At 42.2% G+C, this 16,191-nt stretch overlaps 1 protein-coding gene across 1 annotated transcript in view; it reads left to right on the forward strand.

Annotated features, from left to right (window-relative positions):
* Window positions 1-14,140, forward strand: part of TEX14 (testis expressed 14) — a 61,274-nt gene extending 47,134 nt beyond the window's left edge. The window contains exons 25-32 of the mRNA XM_006756193.2: window positions 491-587; window positions 2,490-2,564; window positions 5,484-5,561; window positions 6,333-6,432; window positions 9,552-9,644; window positions 11,591-11,697; window positions 12,932-12,983; window positions 13,708-14,140. Of these exons, the coding sequence (XP_006756256.1) occupies window positions 491-587; window positions 2,490-2,564; window positions 5,484-5,561; window positions 6,333-6,432; window positions 9,552-9,644; window positions 11,591-11,697; window positions 12,932-12,983; window positions 13,708-13,744 (639 nt within the window). The 3' untranslated portion in view covers window positions 13,745-14,140. The remainder of the gene's footprint in view (window positions 1-490; window positions 588-2,489; window positions 2,565-5,483; window positions 5,562-6,332; window positions 6,433-9,551; window positions 9,645-11,590; window positions 11,698-12,931; window positions 12,984-13,707) is intronic.
* The last annotated feature ends 2,051 nt before the right edge of the window (window positions 14,141-16,191 follow it).

Genomic DNA, 16,191 nt, shown 5'->3' on the forward strand with positions numbered 1-16,191 from the left:
GAACCTGTTGACTCGCCATCCTATAGTAGATTGATTATTGGCTTTGGCCCTCGGTGAGAAACCAACTATTACCTTCTTTGGGCATTTGATTCACAAAAGGTCTCAGTCTGAAGTAGGGCAATAAAGAATTTTATGCTTTCATTCATCAAACTGTTCATTGGGCAGGTTCTAAATGTCAGACACCTTGCCCAGCCCTCTTCAAGGCATTCAAATGTGAATATAAAAGGCCTAGTCCCTGCCCTGAAGGAGCTCACCACCTAGTGAGAAAGACTGTAACACAGAGGGAGTACTGAGTGCTGAGTGCTGCATAGGCAAGAGGGGTAAGAAGGCTTCCTGGAGGAGGTGGCATTTGAATGAATTTGACTCAATCAGCAAGCAACTGGTTTCTTCCACTGATGATACACAGCCTTAATGTTGGAAATGGTTGAGCTATATGGGCCTTTTTAGCTCAATATATGTGTTAATTACCACATTTATGTCTTACTTATAGAAAAGATCATCTACCTTTACTGGGACTGGTTCCTCCAGAAGTGCTCAGGTGCCTGACAAATCATCCCATGCCATCCAGAGAAGGAGCCTGCCAAGAGGTACCCTGTTTAATATCAAAGCACAAGTTTATAATAGGAAGGCAATTTACGGGAGCCATAGTCTCATCTTTGATGCTACCTTTGATTTTAACAAAAATATTATTTCCCCCCCAGTTATAAAAGTAAAACATACTCATTATAGAAAACGTGGAGAATAAAGAAGAGCTTAAAAAAGAAACACATTGAATTCTACCACCAGCACTATTTTGGTACATATCTTTTCTGTATTTTTAGAAATATACAAAAAAAAAACCCACTTTTTTTTAGCATAGTTGAGATTATATATTACATCACTTCTAGCCAGCTTTTTTTCTTTGATGATATATTTTGAGGATTCCTCCTCTTCAGTAAAAATTATTTGTAAATATGTTTAATGGCTGCATAGTAGTCCATTCTACATATGCTGCATAACTATGTCCTTATGTTGAGGGACTGTGCAAAAATCTGTATCTGCACCTTGGCTCCTTTCCTTGGGAAAGCTTAGAGGACAGTTCCAGCGTGTTAACAGCTCTTAGACAGGCGTGTTGCCTTTGCCACATTAATGTTTTTTTAAAACATGGAACACTTAACAAATTTGTGTGTCATCCTCTTGCAGGGGCCATGCTAATCTTTTCTATATCGTTCCAGTTTTATTATTATTACTAGTGGCCCTGCGCACAAATCCGTGCACGAGTAGCTCGCTGCCCCGCCCACCGCTGCTCATAGCTCTCCGCCACCGCATGGAGCTGGCTGCCCCGCCCTCATGTAGCTCTCCCCCCCTCATAGCTCGCTGCTCTGCCGCCACTTGTAGCTCGCTGCCCCGCCCACCTGCTGATCGGTCGTTATGCATCACAGCATAATGACCATTTGCATATTACCTCTTTATTATAGGATTTTTATTATTATTTTTAATCCTCACCGAGGATATTTTTTCCTTTGATTTTTAGACAGAGTGGAAGGGAAAGGGAGAGACAGAGAGAAAGACCAATGTGAGAAAGACACATTGATTGGTTGCCACTCGCATGCCGAGGAGCCTGCAACCAAGGTATGTGCCCTTGACTGAAATCAACCCTGGGACTGTTCAGTCCACAGGATGACGCTCTATCCACTGAGCCAAACTGGCTAGGGGCTTATTGTTACTATTTTTAATTTTTATTGATTCCAGAGAGGAAGCAAGAGGGAGAAAGATAGAAACATCAATGATGAGTGAGAATCATTGATTGGCTGCCTCTTGCACACCCCACACTGGGGATCAAGTTTGATGCCCTGACCTCCTGGTTCATAGGTCGATGCTCAACTGAGCCACACTGGCCAGACTGTATCGTTCTAATTTTAGTATATGTGCTGCCGAAGCGAGCACTGCCACATTAATTTTAATGTCTTGCATCTTTGGTACAACTCTTAGAATCTCCCTCTGGGGGATAAAGATTTTGTGGATTATGCTGAGAGGGTGTGGTTGATGTTATAATTGAGCACTTAGGGGAAGGCCCAAAGTATGATTGCTTCTATGTGCCCTGGCCTCATAATCTATAGAGAAATCTGTCTACTTTGTGTTTTGTTCCTTTTGACTGGTCCAGAGCCTCACTCTATATGCCTTTATCAGCCCTGTTCCGGACTGTGCTCCCAGCCTCTCAGTAAGAATTTGTACTTCACCTACCCCGAATATCCTTGGGGAATGAGGGGCACAGATTAAGCAGTACTGGGGTAGGGGTAACATAGGAAAGGATTTGGAATAAAAGGGGGAGTAAAGCCATTCACATGTTTGGAGGTGTCAACTAGGCCTGTTATTGTAAGAGGCCTTTTCTCTGCCTTAGTTTGTTGTTTCGCATTGGGAAATCCTAAATCAAATCCATGTGGAAGCCTAGAAAATCCACTTTAGGTCCAGGAGAGTGTTAAGTCATTTCCTCTTTTATCTTTTCAAAGAACTAATAGAAGCCATCTCGCAGCATCACATTGACAACCTACCGCCTCCATCTCAGGAGCTACTTGATGAACTTGGTAAGGGATGCTCAATACAGAATGTCGGTGGCCCTGTTAGCTGTGGTCACTGACCGCAATACGGTTGCTTGCCTTGGGCGTGAGCACTAGTGCAGAAGGCCCTATGACTGTACAGAATTCAGGAAGGGGCAGTTTTTAAATCAGTGGACCTCAGATTACTGCCGAAGCCTGGCCAGGATAACTGGCCTGTGTCATTTTGTTTCTTACAGGGTCCCTGGTAATGATTCTACTAGTAAGAGAAAATAACAACATTCATGTGGTTTATGATGAACTTCCGTTATTAAAGGAATTGTTATCTCCTTTTTTAACCAACCCAGACATATCTTGGAGGCCTGATGTCTGGTTACTGAATCCAAAACACCCTGTTCTTTTAGTTCAGCCATTAGCAGGCGGTATTGAAGGTATTGGCATTGTGGATGAATCACTTTCCTGAGGGCAGAGAAGTCAATGGCACAAGACCTAATGTGACCAGAATTTTCCATTTCAGGAAGAGACTGAGCAATACCAGTTCAGTTATAATTGTAGCCGATTGGCTGGCCTTTCCCAGCTGAGTAGGTGCTGGACGTAAATGCTATAGAGACCTTTGGGGCAGGTGGTTTTCTTCCCCAGAAAAGGCCCAGCTGCTCTTTTCTTGACAGCCTGGCCCACCAGCCTCACCCTCAGAGGACACATCTTGTGAGACCTCTGATGGTTCCATTCTTAGGATGGAGCCTCTAGAAATTTTCCTGAGGGGCACCTCTTGGTTTTCAGAGTCTCAGAGGTTGTGTGTGTCTGAATACAAGAAGAGGAAGGTGAATGAGGACTTACCTGGTCTGACTCAACCGAAAGCTACCGTCTATGTTATCACAAGCCCCAGCCCCACTGGCCTGATGAACTTGGATGGAGTCAGTCAGAGCTTCCAGAACCTGCCTTAAGGTCTTCTTCTGTAGTCATAGGCCCTTCTTTCCTACTGCACCCCTCCCCTGATGCCACAGGGTCATACAGGTCACAGGATCTTGGGGCCGTTTTCTCAGGGCACCACCCCCATGGTCTGCTCTGGAACTCCCTTGGGAGTCCTTGCAAAGTCCTCTTCTCCAGTTGCTCTTTAAAAAAAAAAAAATATATACAGCCTGGCCAGTTGGCTCTTCCTTTTTTTTTTTCTTTTTTGGTCTTTTTGTTAATCCTCATCCTGGGATATTTTTTTATTGATCTTTTAGAGAGAGTGGAAGAGAGAGGGAAAGACAGAAACATCAATATGAGGGAAACCCATTGATTGGTTGCCTCCTGCACGAGCCCCAACCAGGGCCTGGGCCAGTGAGGATCCTGCAACCAATGTATGTGCCCTTGACCGGAATTGAATCCGTGACCCTTTGCTCTGCAGGCCAACGCTCTATCCACTGAGCCAAACCAGCCAAGGCATGCTCTTCTTAATACAATAGAACTGCTGCTTGCGAGTAGATAGAGGTCACCACACACCCTACAGGTTGTCATCTGTGCCTTGGTCCTGGCATAAGCAGTACTTGTAGGCTCCTTTGAGGTTTGACTTGAGTGAAACTTTCCTCTGGGTTCTGCTGTCTTCTCTCTTCAGTCACCACACGGAGTCCCCCGTTTCAGCAGCTGTCACCAGGTCTCTTCCCGGGCTCCAGCCTCATGGCACTGCTGAGTCCCAAGGCACTGTGTGCAGCCCTCCCTCATGTTGCTCACAGGACTGATCTGGGCCAGGTTTCTAGGTGATGTCTGTACTTGGAGATGGGTCAGTAATTTTCCAGAAAGAAAAAGGGCAGAGGGCATTTGGGTAGTTTCTCCTAATAATGGGTGCGCTCAGCTGGTTATATACATCATCACGCTGTTGTTCCCCCTCAGCAGTGACCAGAAGCTGATGCCTGTGCTTTTGGAGCGCCCACATCCAAAGCCCTGGGCTTCTGGCAAGGGCATAAAGGGGAGGTGCTTTAGAATCCTAGGGGAGCCTTAAGATCAACAGAGGACTACTTTAATAAGGATAAAACGAGCTTTTTATTTCAAATAATATTGAATGATCTTGTAAGGCCCCATGATGCCCAGGAGCTACCAGGTAGGGCCTGTAACTGACCTACAGGAAGGGTGAGACCTGTTTCTGCACACAGCAGGGCCGTGTGGTGAGCGAGCCCTGGGCTCCTGTCCGTGCTGCCTCCCAGCTGTCACTGCTCTGCTCTGGGAGCACTTGGAGGAGACCAAACACCTAACAGATGCAAGACAGTGTGCTGAGCTTAGCAGATGCTTGTCTTGGTCTAGTGAGCAATTCCTTAGGAACTGGAAATTATATTCTTTGCTTTCTGTCTTTCCCATTAACTAGGTAAAAATATAGTCCAATAAGGATGGGGGAAATTATGGGTTGCTCTGATTCTGTTACAAACTGTTTGAGAGATTAGAAAATGGAGATTAAGAGCATAAACCTTAGAGCTAGACTGCCTGGGTTTAAATTCCATTTCCTCCTCTTACTCTCTGTGATTCTAGATAAATTCCTCCTTAACCCCTTTTTACTTCCATTTCCACATCTGTTAAACAGGAATACCAATGTGATCAATCTCATAGCGTTGTTGTGAGAATTAACTGCAAACATTGATCTTGACTTAATGATAGTTAGAAACCGTACCTGCCACATAAGGCTCTAGAAATCTTTCCTATCATCATCGGTTTTATTTTTATTGTTGTGTGGGATTGAAAGTCCTCATGCAGTGGTTTCCAGGCACCAGAATCACCTGGTTAAAGTACAGATTGCTGGACCCCACCCCAAGTTTCTGATTCAGTGGGTCTGGAATGAGGCCCAGAATTTGCATATGTAATGAGTTCTCAGGTTTACTGTGGCTGGTCTAAGGACCACGCTTTGAAAACCACTGCCCTAGAGAATGGTGTGACATGCAAAGGAAGAAATAAGTTGCCTTCTGCTTTTGTATTGGACAGAGCACTTGAAGAGGCAGCAGGCCTCATCCGCAGTGTTGGGTGAGGACCCAGCAAATCCTCTGGGCGTTACTGCAAAAGGTAAGCCAACTACCCAGATGTTTCTCATCAGGTTCTTGCTGTGGTGCTGCCCTTGGCAGTACAGAGGTACATTTGGGAGAGTGGACCTTGAGGTTAGGGATAACCTCCTTGATTCTGATTCCACTGCTTTTGTGTGGCAAACTGTTTAATGTCTCTGAACCTCAGTCATCCTCACCTGTAAAATGGGGATGATCATTCCTACTCCATGATGTACATAATAGTTTCATACACAGTGCCTGGCACATTGTAAGACACTGAACAAATGTTAGTTCCCTTCCCTTCATAGGACAGCTGGCAAGATGGAACAAGATGGCATGTGTAAAATGCCTGGCATATATTAAAGGGTACTACCCTTCCCCACCCAAATATTTTCCCTGGGGCTCCAACCTAGAAACATCTCGCAAATGAGAACAGGGTGGCCCTCAAGAAAATCTGTAGGATTTGTTTTCAGGGTCTCTTCCTTCCTCTTTTATGTTCCCTTTCTTTCCTCTGCTTCCTCTGTCTCTCTTGAGCCCTGGCACAGGCAGGGTTTCCTGTAGCTTCACCTGGCACTGAAGAGCTCCCAGGACCCCTGCGGCAGCTGCTGTGGAGACAGGCACCCTGTAGACTGCCACCTGGCACCTGCTCTCCTGGGGAAGAAGGAACTAGTGCTTTGCAGACGACAGGGGCCACTGATTAGCCCTAAGTTTTTAAAGCACTCCATTTAAGGCAGTCTTTGAATTATTGTTTTTTTGTTGTTCAAATAAAGTGACGTTTTTCAACTGTTTTTAGATCAAAGTCATTTAGAAGAACAAGAAACTAGCAGAACAAAAGAAGATAGCAGTGTGCTTTGGACCCAAGAAACTCAGGGTCTAGAAGAGGACACAGAAAGGTAACATAAAAAGCTGGACTTTTGAAAGGATTTAAAATACTGTATTAGTTTTTGTTCTGCTATTGACAATTAAGAAGAAGGGGGGAAATACTCTTTTTTCATACTATCCCAATAGCCCCTATTCCTAAAATGTTAAAAAAAATTTAAATTGTCATAGAATACACATAACAAAATGTTTAAGTTCACTACTGTTAATTATATTCACATTGTTGTGCAACCAATCTCCAAAACTTTTCCATGTTGTAAAACTGAAACTCTACCCATTAAACAACTCCTCATATCCCCCTCCCCTCAGTCCCTAGCAACCACCATTCCACTTTCTGTTTCTATGACTTCGAGGACTTTTGATGACCTTATATAAGTGAAATGATACAGTACTTATCTTTTTGTAACTAACTTATTTCACTTAGCATAATGTTCTCAAGATCCATTCATGTCGCATGTGTCAGAATTTTCTTACTTTTTAAGGCTTAATTCCATTGTACTAGTATGTTTATGTGTATGTGTATTGGATTTTGTTTATTCTTTCATTTGTTAGTGGACACTGGTTGCTTCCACCTTTTGACTATCGTGAATAATGCTGCTATGAACATAGGTATACAAATATCTCTTCAAGGCACCCTGCTTTCAATTCTTTTGGACATATTCTGACGTGGGGTTGCTGGATCGTATGGTAAATCTATTTTTAATTTTTTGAGGAAATACCAGACTGTTTTCCACAGCAGTTGCACCATTTTACACTCCCACTGACAGTGCACAAGGGTTTCAGTTTCTTCACATTCTTGCCAATACTTATTATTTTCTGTTTTGTTTTGTTTTTTATAGTAGCCATCCTAAAGGATATGAGGTGATATCTCATTGTGGTTTTGATTTGCATTTTCCTTATCATTAGTGATGTTGAGTACTTTTTCAAATGTGTTTGATGTCCATTTGTATATGTTCTTTGAAGAAATAACTATTTGACTCCTTTGCCCATTTTTTAATAGTTTTTTTTCTTGTCAAGTTTTTTGTGTTTTTGTTTGTTTTTTACTTCATTTTGCAAGGCAAACACAGGTTTCAGCTTCTTTCAAGACATTTTACTTAAAGCATTGGAAGAGAATTGTTAGATCTTTCTAGCCAACTACGTGGAAACGGGGCAGTCACCTAGACAATGCAGTGTAAAAAACACTAGGTTGCCTTAAGAAACCCGATTCTCGCCCTGATTCAGAGCTCTCCTCTAACTTGTGTGGTAAGGTAAACCCCTGCAGCTCATCTCCTTTGCCTCCTGACTTCTCTTGCCTTGTCCTGCCATTCAGGGCAAGATGAGTAAGACACTCGTTGGGCACAAAATTGAGGAGTGCTATTTTAAAAAATAGAAATTAATACAAAAAAGAATCCATGATGAATAAAATATCTGAATTTTAAGGAAAGACGGGATCTGACTCTGCCTTTGCACCACTTGCTTCATCCTAATCCTGGTCCTGTGAGTCCTTAAGGTGGCCCCGCAGAGTTCTCTCAGCTGCAATGATAGAAAACCCCACTGTTGTGCTTAAGTGAGTTTGTCTCACATGACAGGAGGCCCACAGGTTGGTAGGGCATCAGAGGATGGTTCTTTGGATCTTCCTGGTGTGCCATCTGAAGCAACAGCATAGCATGCTGGCCTTTATTTTCAGGCTAGTCACCTCCTGGTTGCATGACCCCTGTCCACAGACCAGGCAGGGATGAGAGAGTGGGACAAAGAAATATTCTAGCTGACTTGGTCTCTTTTTATTTGGGAAGCAAAATCTTTCCCAGAAGCCCTTCCCAGCAGATGCCCACCATATATCATTGGCCAAATGGGATGCGTGACCATCTTCAGTTACAAGGGAGAATGGAATTTGAGCCTTAACTTTTTAGCTGCTGTAGAAGAAGAAGGCAAGGGAGAAGAGTGATAGAGCTTTTCGATAGTGAATGCTGTTTTTGTCACATTCTTCAAGGGTAAAATCATTCTCTATAAGGAAGGAAAAGAGAGGGACCTGGAAGGGAAGGTCTGTGAAGTGGAGGAGGAGACAAGAGCCCCTGGGACCTTTGAGGAAGTGGGGAAAGGTTTTTGGGAGATACAGAGAAGAAAAAAGGGGAAAAGGGGAGGAAGATAAATATATTTTTTTAAGTTTTAGAAACATTTTGATGATAATGTATGATGTAACTCTAGTCCTTCCATCTCCCCAAAACATCCCCAGTAATATCCATGTCATTATTCAAGGCAAAAGAAGAGTAGTTCAAGAAGGCAGAGTTACATTTGATTATATAAAGTCACATGATCAAAAGCTAGCTGCTGTTATTGTTGTCTCTTCGTTTTCCAAAAGGGCTGGCTGTGCTGGACACAGAGATGCCCACAGATGCTCCGTCATCTCAGTCCTCGGCACCAAGCCAGAGTTGAAGCTATTTTTCAGATGGGTGGGACTTTACAGGCCTTCTGAAAACACACTCTGCATCATTTAGTCCCAGAGGCAGTTCTTAATTTAAAAAACTTGTAGAAATGAAGGTACAGTTCTAGCCTCAGGTGGAAATTGACTTAATGATCAAGAATTGAGCAGGGGTAGGGGGAGGCAATGAGGAGATAAGGACACATATGTAATACCTTAATCAATCAATCAATAAAAAAAGAATTGAGACAGTCTGGCATCAGACTTTGGAAGGTAATGATCTCCTGGGTGCTGAAGCTTTTTGTCAAGAGGCTTAAAGGAGGATTTTGTGCACATTTAAATCGGGTCTAGGTGATCTCTACAACTCCACGGACAATCTCAGTGAGCTCTCAGTTTCTTTTTTTAAAAAAATATATTTTATTGATTTTTTTATAGAGAGGAAGGGAGAAGGATAGAGAGCAAGAAACGTCGATCAGCTGCCTCCTGCACACCCCCGACTGGGGATGCGCCCGCAACCAAGGTACATGCCCTTGACTGGAATCGAACCTGGGACCTTTCAGTCCGCAGGCCGATGCTCTATCCACTGAGCCAAACCGGTTACGGCAAGCTCTCATTTTCTTGTATGTGTAATGAAAGCACAAGTTTGAAGGTCCTTTCACACTGTAAAGTGCTATGGCTCCTGGAGGAGACAGGAAATGACTGTTGTCTCAATTCTCTTCACTTGCCCTTGGCTAGAGCTCACTCTTCTCTCGATGAGGACCTGGAAAGATGGCTACAGCCACCTGAGGACATCACAGTGCTACAGGATCTCCCCAAGGGCTCTGCAAGGTTATTTACTGTTCTCCATCAGGGGATCGTTTTCTCTTTCTCTGGAAGGGGGACTAGATTTTAGGTTTTAAAAAACATCTTGCCTTTTTGAGGAATGAATGTCTGGTGATGGCATTACATTGCTGAAGATAAGCCAGCCCTGACTCCTGTCAGCCCATCTTCCTCCAAACACCCATAGTACTCAAGATATTGATTAACAGATGGATATCAGTAGAGAGAGGCCTCTACAATTGCTATATCTTGGACTTGTCACCTTCAACATTTTCATCAGTTGTTTGAATTAAATAAAAAAGGCATGCTTATCAGACTTTTAGATAATACAAGTCTATAATGAATACAAATGTGATAGGTGATAGACTATGGATTCAAAATGGTCTTGACAGGTGGAAATGTTAGATTTCTCTAAAGATGAAGCTGAGCATTTGCATCCAAAAGTATAGATTGTGAGAGATCTGACCTAATGTGGAATTTTTTTTTGGAAGATCCTACTCACTGTAATCTCATTGAAAGCAGGAAGTGTGTCATTTATTTACTTACAGAGAGAGGGGGGGGAATGGGGGGAAAGAAAGAGAGAGTGAGTCTTATTTTTACATGCCCAGCATTTAGCAGGCATTTTGAGATAGTAAGAATTCAAGAAATTCTTATTGAAGAAGGCATGGGCAGCAACTCCATGAGGTCTCAGTTTGATGCAGTTGCTAAAAAGGTCAGAGAAAAACAAAATAAAAAGGTCAATACAGCATTCACGATGAGTAGACAGAAATGTATTGACCAGAACAAAGTAACGCCTCACACTGGCATGACACAGAGTAGGGCTCCTTTCTGGGCATCACATTTTAAAAGGGACGCTCACACATAGAAGAAGACGGCCATTGAACAGTCAGGTCTGGAAACCCTGTCATATGAGAACAGCTGAAGGAGCTGGGGAGGCTGGCCTGAGAAGAGCAGATGGAGCGGAGAATTTGATAGCTCCCCTCAAATACCTGAAATATCGCAAAGTAGAGAGTCAGCTTACTCGCTTCTGCCCCAAAGGACAGAGCTAGTGACTAGAAACTGCAGTGTAAGGGGGTTTTATTCAATAAAGCACAAACCTCCTCAAAGCCATAGCTATTTGGCAGAGAAAAGAGATGCCTTCACACTTACTTCACCAACAGCTCCTTCCCTTCAAGCACAGGCTGACTGTTAGTTTAGTTTCAGAGGCATTTGGACAGAGGTAGAAGCTAACCTGAAGGCCTGCTATGGACTCTAGAGCCTATGACTCTATTCGTGATGAGAGGTTAGGAGGAAAAAGTCCTTCTCACCCTACCAGGCTTTATTTTCCTCTCTCATTTACATATTTGTTTTGAATATCCACCAAATGAAAACAGAAGTGAAATATCTGAACAGTGCCAGTTTGGTTCAGCCAGCATCTCTGGTGCACCAACCTCGATCCTAGCGCTGTGCCTAGGGGCTGGGTGCAGAGGGATGTCTCTGCCCTTAAGAGCTTAGAGTTGAATGGGAGAGATGTTTTTTGCTTACTAGTTTGATCAATGTGGTCTTAAATTGTTCGATGCTTTAATTAGATATTTCAATTCAGAGAGTTTCAGGAAATGAAGGTGAGGTAATGAAGTGCTGGTTGTAAAAGGACACCAATTGCAACATAAGTGAAATGGTTTTTTTCTTTGGGACAATATAGCCTAGTGATTGAGAGCAGAGTCTGAGGCAGACCAGCTCTAGGGCTTACTAGGCACGTAATTTAACTTTTGTGCCTCAGTTTCCTTATCACTTAATGAGGCACATATAGTTGTGATGAGAATTGAGTTAATATATATTATAGCCCTTGAACCGATGTCTGGCCTATAGGGTACACTGCATTCGTGCTAGCTATTATTATGTTTCCTTTGGAGTATAGTCCTGTTCCCTTGGCTATTGTGTATATGTTTTGATACTGAAAATCATTGTTATTGAAGGGAGACAAATACCAAGGATGAAGAAGTTGGCGAAAAGAAGAGGAAAGTGGAAGAAGGCATGAAGCTAGAGAGGACATCAGAGAGCTTTCTAGGGGCTTCTAAAGAAGGTATGTATGAATGAATAATCATTTACAGTGTAGCTGGTAATCCTTGGGCTTTGATGCATATCAGAGTTACTTAGAAATGTTTTCCAAATGCTATACATAATTCCCATACACATTTCCCCTGTAGTTCAGCCCAGGATTTCTGTTCATTGCTAATCATGTCTTCATCACAAAACAGTAACAACATCCAATTTCATTTCTAAAGCAAGCCTTCGGCCAGTCTCATCATCCTTATCTTGCACATTGTCTGGAAAGATGTTTTGCTTCTAACTGTCTAGTACCTTCAAAAAGAGTTCTAAATTTAGCTCACACACAGGCTGCAGAATCCAATAAGAAATCATAAATTGTGTCATTTAAATGGAGTCTACAAATAATGTGAAAGGTATAAATTAACCTTAATATCAAAACAATTTGATAGAGCTTTAAAATGCCATTCACAAATGATGCCTGCCTATATTTAAGTTCCTTCTACTCAGGAAGTTAGAGACATTAACTCTTTCAGATCTGGTACCCCTTTCATCCTTCTCCAGTCCATTTGCATTCTCCTGCTCTCCCTGCCCTGCTTTGTGCTCCAAGATGCTGACCCTGCACCTCCTGGGATTCCTGGCCAGCTGTCTTCCCAGTGGCCAGTGGGAGGCACCAGCATATCAGAGGGCAGGAGAGCAGTTGGGGTATTACTTCCCCTGCCTGTCTAATTCAGCACCTCATCTCTGCGTAGAGGTCGTGTCCCTCCACAAACACAGCCCATTCTTCCCAGTTCCAGCTCTCACTGGGTTCCAGTAACCATCCTGCCCTACATCCACCCTCCAGTTCTTTCAGATTAGCGATAATGGCTTCCCACTGCTGCTAGTCACTGGATGCCTTGCCATCCCTTTTTTGCTCCCTCAACTCTGACTACATCTCTCTAAGTAATCACTTCATTGAAGGTCCTGGGATTGCATTCTGTTGTTTTCAGGACCCTAACTGGGACAGAGCCCAGCGTGTGTGAGCATTGAGCTAGTGTTCAATTCACTGAGAGTATAATAGAGGCTTTATGAATTAGCATCACAGTGTCCATAGCTATGACAGGGAACTGCAAAGTGTTAGAAGAGAAAACCAATGAACTGTTTTTAGAAAGAATCTAGGTAAAACAGTTCACCTTAAGCTAGAGAGAGTACTAATGTGACTTCTGAATACTAGTACCCTTTGACCTAGCAAGTAATCAGGTTGTTTTTTCTTCCTCCTATATTTCATCAAGAGGAACTGAAATCTTGTTTTGGGAAGCGACTGAGTTGGTCAGAACCATCCAGGTAATGAGGTACCAGCTGTTTGTAGGTCAGAGTTCATTATTTCTAAACAACATGGGCAGACTTTAAACATTTATCAGCATCTTAATAAACATTAGTGACAAAGACTTGAATTCAAAGTTGTTCAATTTTTAAAACATTAATGTGTATACTTAAAACATAAGGTAAAACGAACACTAACTTTGGTGAAGTAATCGGTAGAATTAGCAGAACAGTTTTAGATGGAGGGAATCCAGAAGATGCTGCTATCAATTGCTTTGCAGTCATTTTGCATTTGCGTGATACCCTAGTTGAGCATATCTCCTTTGATTATAAAAATATGTTATTAACCAGTGTTACTCCAGTAAATTAAAAAGTATATTTTTAGTGATTTCAGAGTGGAAGAGAGAGAGAGAGAGAGAGAGAGAGCAACATCAATAATAAGATAGAATCACTGATTGGCTGCTTCCCACACCCCCTCCCCCCATCAGGGATCAGGCCCATAACCAGGGCATGTGCCCTAACTGGGAATCAAACCGTGGCTTCCTGGTTCATAGTTCGACACTCAACCACTGAGCCACGCTGGCCAGGTCAATCAATTTAATACAAAATTGTTTTTAGCTAAAAGAAATAAAAATTCCTTTCCCTTAAATTCAGTTGAATAGAAAGAGGCTGTTTTTTGTGTCTTTTAAAAATGTACACATCAACTCAAAACTCCCTTCTTTGTTTTTTAAAAAAACACACACAGGATAATCGTACTGGATCAGAGTGACTTGTCAGACTGACCGGAGCTGGATCATAGATGGACTCCTGGCCCGAGTTTGAGCACCTGCTTGTGAGCTCCCTTCTCCCTGGTCTGCTTCAGTCACTGTTAGAGTAATGGATCCCTAATTCACACTTTGTTCAGCTGACACAATAGACATGAAGACTTTGGTCCTGTCTTTTTATAGCACATGTAACCATTTGTTTTTGTTTCTGTTTTTCAGAGATATATTTTTGAGCTTTTATTTCAGCACAGCAGTTGTAATCATTTGTTTCCAGTTAGCTATCTGAAAAGTGAAAGGTGGTGTTGTTGACTGTAAAAATCTCTCATTCTGTTCAGAATGGCTTTGGTTTGATTGACATAGATTTTTGAAAACTTGTACTTCTGTTAGGTAATAAAATGTTTACTTTTAATAGCAGTTAGCTTTTAGCTGTGTAAGATGTGTTTATTTTAATTATTGGGAGAGAAACCACCACAGCAGACAGGAAGAAGAAAAATTATCTATTTTCAGATTATATGAGCTTATATGTAGAAAACCCTAAGTATTCCACAAAAAAACCTGTTAGACTAAATGAGTTCAGCAAAGTAGCAGGATACAAAGGCAATACACAAAAATCAGTTGCATTTTCATGAACAATGAACAATCTGAAAGGAAAGTACAAAAACAACATTTACAAAGCATCCAAAAATAATAAAATACTTATTAATTTAACCAAAAAGATGAAACATTTATACTATGAAAACTACAAAATATTGCTGGAAGAAATTAAAGATGACATAAATGAAAACACATCCCATATTTATATAATGGAAGACTTAATATTTTTAAAATGTTAGTACTATCCAAAGTGATCTACAGATTCAATATCAAAATCCCAATCCTAAAATTCCTATGAAAGTTTAGTGGACCCTGGATAGCCAAAATAATCTTGCAAAGGAAGAACAAAACTGGAGGACTCAGAATTCCTGGTAGCAAAACTATAGTAATAAAAACAATACGATATTGGCATAAAAACAGACCTGTAGATCAACACAATAGAAGAGAATCCAGAAATAACCCTTTCACATGTGGCCAAGTGATTTTTGACAAGGGTACCAAGACCTTGGGGAAAGGACCATATTTTAAACAATTGGTGCTGGGAAAACTGGGTATCCACATGCAAAGAATGAAATTGGACCCTTATCTAATACCACGTACAAAAATTAACTCACAATGGAACAAGGACCTACACGTAAGACCAAAAACAATAAAACCCTTAAATAAAACAGGATGAAAACTTTATGGCATTGGATTTGGCAATGATTTCTTGGATATGACACCACAGGCACAGGCAACAAAAGAAAAAGTAGACATGTTGCACGTCATGAAAATTTAAAATTTCACTATCCACAGAGTAAAAAGGCAACCCAAAGAATGGGAGAAAATATTTGCAAATCGACCAATGAACCAAGAGGTTGCTGGTTCAATTCCTGGTTAGAACACATGCCCGGATCGTGGGCTCCATCCCCAGTAGGGGGCATGCAGGAGGCAGCTGACCAATGATGTTTCTATCTTTTCTCTCTCCTTTCCTCTCTAAAAATCAATAAAAACATATTTTAAAAAATATTTGAAAACCACATATCTGATGAGGGATTAATCAGAAAACATAGAGAACTCCTAAAACTCAACAAATACACATTATAGTGTCATGGTTAAAGGTTATATATCAGTAAACCATCTTATTTAAAGTAGAATTTCATAGGAAAGCTTTGTTCAAGTAAGCCAGTCTCAATTTTATGATAAGCTAGCAAATAACTATCCTATATAATATTATAAAGTGGTAACATGCAAATTAACCCTCACGCCCTCAAAAGATGGCTGCCTACGACCAGGCTGGCAAGGGGATTAGTGAGGGATGACCAAATGACTAAACAAGCAGGCTGTGTGGGGTGACCAGGCCGACAGGGGCTTAGTGAGGGATGACCAAACAACTGAACAGCAGGCTGCATGGGGAAACTAGCCTGGCAGTGGGGGAAGTTTGGGGGTGACCAGGCCAGCAGGGGTGGCAGATGGGGGCAATTAGGCTGGTGGGGGGGGGCAGTGAAGGGCGATCAGGCCGACACGCAGAGGCAGTGAGGGGCAATCAGGCTGGCATGCAGAGACAGCGAGGGGCTATCAGGCCTGCAGGAGTCGGGGCAGTTAGGGGAGACCAGGCAGTCAGGTGAGCAATTAGGAGCCAGTGGTCCAGGATTGTGAAAGGGATGTCCGGCTGCCGGTGTAGGCCCGATCTTGGACACCATGAGGGGTCCTGGATTGGAGAGAGTGCAGGCTGGGCTGAGGGGACCCCTTCCTTGTGCATGAGTTTCATGCACCAGGCCTCTAGTAAATTAATAAGAACAATCTTTACTTCAACCTGGTTTACCTGTAGTATCTTCAAAATATCTGACTTGTAAAGGTTCTCCTACTTTTATCCTTTTCTATTTTAAAAA

This window comes from Myotis davidii, unplaced genomic scaffold, assembly GCF_000327345.1.
Source record: "Myotis davidii unplaced genomic scaffold, ASM32734v1 scaffold993, whole genome shotgun sequence".
Taxonomy (NCBI): Eukaryota; Metazoa; Chordata; class Mammalia; order Chiroptera; family Vespertilionidae; genus Myotis; species Myotis davidii.